The sequence below is a fragment of the Mangifera indica genome, chromosome 5, assembly GCF_011075055.1.
Source record: "Mangifera indica cultivar Alphonso chromosome 5, CATAS_Mindica_2.1, whole genome shotgun sequence".
Lineage (NCBI taxonomy): Eukaryota > Viridiplantae > Streptophyta > Magnoliopsida > Sapindales > Anacardiaceae > Mangifera > Mangifera indica.
In genome coordinates this window covers 10,326,387-10,330,891 of record NC_058141.1, presented here as the reverse complement: position 1 = coordinate 10,330,891, position 4,505 = coordinate 10,326,387, and the positions used below count along the sequence as shown (strand labels likewise).

The 4,505-nt window shown below is 34.6% G+C and overlaps 1 protein-coding gene across 1 annotated transcript; it reads left to right on the top strand.

Annotated features, from left to right (window-relative positions):
• Positions 1-2,289: 2,289 nt before the first annotated feature.
• LOC123216118 (metalloendoproteinase 2-MMP-like) lies at positions 2,290-3,885 on the top strand. The gene has a single exon (XM_044636482.1). It carries the CDS (start codon positions 2,449-2,451, stop codon positions 3,553-3,555), a length of 1,107 nt encoding a protein of 368 aa, XP_044492417.1. The 5' UTR covers positions 2,290-2,448; the 3' UTR covers positions 3,556-3,885.
• Positions 3,886-4,505: the final 620 nt, after the last annotated feature.

Genomic DNA, 4,505 nt, shown 5'->3' with positions numbered 1-4,505 from the left:
GGTAGGCTCAAAGCCTAAACCTAAATTTCTTTCAAGCTCGAGCTTAAACAAATTAGACTCAATTCAATAGACTCGATTAACAACCCTAATTATATCTCTAACTATGGTCATCAACAATCTAACAAGATTTGATGGCCAAAACCACATGAGAAAGATGCATTCTTGTTGTGTCAACCAAATCTCACTTGGAAAGGCATAAGATGATGGCTTGAATTGCCCTAACTAGTGTGATTCTTTTGGAATAATATCAGGGGAGGTGTAGTTTTGTTGAATCGCACATTTTCAAGTGTGACATGAAGATTTGAATCAATATATTTTTTTTAAAGGAAAATTATATTTATGTCCTTCTATCATTAGTTTTTTTCCTAACAGAGTTGGATTTCGATTGGGTGTAAGAATTCAATAGATTAAGTTTTGGTTTTACAAAACCTTGGGTGAAAATTAGCGATTTACTTGAAAAACTAAATGATATTTTATAAGAATATGACAAGAAAGTTTCCCAAGAAACAAAGAACAATTGTTTTCCATCAAAGTTTTGACTTAATGACACTTTCCCACCCTCAAAGTAAACTTGTCAATCAAGCTTTATTGAATTGAGTTTATTCAAGCCTAAACTCAAAAAATTTAGGCTTGAGCTTTAGATCTACCCATTCAAGCCTCATATTTTTTGTTCAAATTAGGTTCATTATATTTTTTTAGGCTTTGAGCCTATTTTAAGTATGTCTTTATAACTTTAAAACCTACAAAATACCTTTATAATCAACTATCAATTTTCCAAACTAATTTATTTTTTTCTTTTCATTATATTGTCAATTATCATTTTTATTTCATTTATATTAAAGGGATCCAAGATCAAATGAGTTTAATTATTTTGATTACTTTAATAATGAAAAAAATCAATATATCATTAAAAAATTTCAGTCATAGATATGTCAAGAAAAATAAAAAAACAAAAATTAACATTGTGAAAACATTTTGATCAAATTTACGAAACAATAAGTGGTAAATTGATTTGAAGTTAGTGTACAAACACTATAATTCTTGTTTAATGTGTATGAGTTTGTGGGGGCAACATATATTCCTAACATTATATAAATTAATATTGTAAAAAGTACCACATAACTTGCAAGGGCAACATTAAGAGCCCATGGAGGCACGATCAAGGGGTCCTAAGCCATGCCTTAGGGCCTTTAATCCTAACAAGTTAGCTTGACCTATTAGGCCTACAACTTGATAGACCTAAACGCAATAAACCATACCAAAGCTGTCACGGTGGTGCTTGGTAACCTGTGAACAATACTAGGCAAACTTTGACAAATATCACTTTGCTCCTATTAAGTGTCCGACTTAATTTGCCCCTTCAACAGAACCAGTTATGATGGTAAATATCATTTACCCCCTTGTCAATGTTAGACACATACAAGTATTCCTTTGCCCCTGCCTATCATTTTCCCCCTAAACAACAACTAGGGGCAGGGTAAGCGTCACACGCATACAAGATTTTTGACTCTGACAAGGTGAAAATGGTCCCATTTCTAGCAAAAATCATTGTTTCAAGTCAACAAATTTTAAATTTAAACTAACAATATTTCAACATCTAACAATTAACTTAAATTAAGAAACCATCAATTTACTATTCACAATTTAAACCCTGTCATGGGAAAGTCTATATTTTTTAATGACAATAATAGTTTCAAAACTTAAATTACTTTCTAAACTATCGAATAAACAATTTTCATTCATTAAGAAACACAAATAAGCAATTTTTGAATTCAAAAATACGATAATCAAATTGATAATTGCATCTTCTAAATGAACCAAAACAAATACAAAAAATGAAAACAAGACGAACCCACTACCAAATTTTGAAGCTATTTTGGAGATAATTATGACTGAGATGGTGGAAAAACTAAAATCTTAAACCAAAATTGTCGAAAAGTTGGAGAATGTGTAAAGAGGTAGGAGGGGTAGGTGTTTGAAATTAAAAAACCATGGTGAAACAGCCTTGCAATTTCAGGAAAATATATTTTCTTGGTTTCAATGGTATAATACATAAAATGTGGATTAAATTGTTTGACATGATTAAAAGTTGAATTAATTAGTTTCCTTATTTTTTTGGCAAAAGAACTTGATCTTCTTGTCGTTTTCACGAGCGACATTTGTCCTAAATTTCTTTTTTTTTTTAAAGTCACATTTGTATTTTCTTCTTCGGCGACGTCGTTGTTTATGTTCATTTTGTTCTTTTATACGTAACTAACATGGAACATTTCAAACTAAACTTGTGAACACGTTATCTCCATAACTCTCTAGACGAAGACTTCAATGCAATAGTTTGGCGCCGGCCTTGAACCATAAATTCTCTTCGGATTTTCTCCAGAAAATCACATTATTGTTCAAACTCTGGTACTTTTGTTTGTCTTCAACCTGTTCCCGTTCAAGAAAAAGAAGATGAGATATCATCATCTTTTAGTGACTGCGATTATAGTTATTTCGCTTTCACCGGTGAAGACTTCAGCTCATTTCTTCCCCAACATATCGTCAATCCCGTCAGGGTTACTCCCCAACTCCACCAACAAGAGCGCGTGGGACGCCTTCCAGAACTTCACTGGCTGTCGTCGTGGCGACAAGATCAACGGCTTAAGCAAGATCAAGCAGTACTTTCACTACTTCGGTTACATTCAACAGCTGCCCTCAAACACTACTGACGACTTTGATGATTCGCTGGAATCGGCCATTAAGACCTACCAAAAAAACTTTAATCTTGAACCCACCGGTCAACTCGATAATCAAACTGTTCAAAAAATCCTACAGCCCAGATGTGGCAATGCCGACATAGTCAACGGTTCAACAACTATGAACGCAGGCAAACCGGTCTCGTATAACATCAGTCATCTCCACACAGTTGGCCATTATAGTTACTTTCCCGGCACGCCCCGTTGGCCATCAAACCGTCGTGATCTAACGTACGGGTTTCTACCACAGAACCAATTGACTGATGATACGAAACAAATTTTTGCAAACGCCTTCGCGAAGTGGTCACAGGTGATCCCGATGAATTTCACACAAAGCGACGATTACACCACCGCGGATATCACGATCGGGTTCTACACCGGAAATCACGGTGACGGAGAGCCGTTTGACGGAGTTTTGGGAACGTTGGCACACTCGTTTTCACCCCCTAGTGGAATGTTCCACTTGGACGGCGCCGAGAACTGGGTGATCTCCGGTGATGTTACAACATCGACGGTGAGTTCAGCGGTTGATCTTGAATCAGTTGCCGTTCATGAAATTGGACACTTGTTGGGATTAGGACATTCGTCGGTTGAAGAAGCTATAATGTACCCAACAATATCTGCCAGAACCAGAAAGGTTGAATTGGCCAGTGACGATGTAGAAGGAATACAGGCCTTGTATGGAAGTAATCCAAATTACAACGGCACAGATGCGACCTTGGTTCAGCAGAGGGAAACTAGTAGTGGGGCCTACATTGTGGGTTCCTGGTGGGGTTTGACTGCTTTGGTGGCGGCTGCGGTTTTAGATATTCTTTTGTATTGATTTTTTTTTTTTTTTTTCAATTCGATGATTTTGTATATGAAATTTTATTGCCTGAGATTTTTTATTTTGCTTTCATATTTGCTTATGGAAGAAATCAACTCTATGTCCTGAGTTAAGCTATTAAGCTTGGCCTTGGACTTGGAGATATAGACATTAATTTTTCGTGATTTATTTATTTTTAATTTATATTATAGTTTTTATAATTAGAGTTCCGATATTATAGGTTTCATAACCTTTTTCCTGTTTAGTTTTGGTCTGAACAGCAGCTTGTATTATAACCTCTTGTTTTGTGTGGAAGAAAATTTATGAAGAATTAGAGACATTTTGTAATTTGAGCTCACTTTCACGAAATTTATCATTATGTTGATGAGTTTGATTATATTCCTTAGTTGACTCACAATAAGTTGGGCATGGTCAGAGAGTTCATACTGATAAATATTATAATTACGTAGTGATGGTTGATGGCAAGCGAATTTCAAATTCGATTATCTTTCTTAGTTGACAATTTACATTCTGCATGCCTTCTTGATTAAGGAAATTGCAATGTAAATGAAAGTGTACAGTAACACTAGGCAATTAGACAATAACATAAGGAAATTTTTAAATAGTTCAATTATCGAAGGAAAACCTAAATCTATTGTTTTATATTATTACTCTTTTTAAAAAATGTTTTCGAAAAACAATTACAAAGAGATTTTGTGTATTCTTTTAGTCTTTTAGTGAGTTTGAAAGATTAGAAGGAAGAAGTAGAAAAAAAGGATTTCTGGAATAGTTGCTAGCATGGTTGGAGGAAAACATTGAGTTTCTCATTGAGAGATATGGTGAAGAAGCCTCTTATTCCTTCTGTAACTCTCTAGTGAATATTCCCTCTTATTCCATTGTAGAGTAAAGAGGGAAGAACATTGTTGTAGTTACTAAGATATAGGGTGCTTAGATCTTTCTTAACTTGA

Bases quoted from the DNA above. Each gene is read 5' to 3' on its own strand.
- LOC123216118 (XM_044636482.1), top strand. From the start codon at position 2,449: ATGAGATATCATCATCTTTTAGTGACTGCGATTATAGTTATTTCGCTT.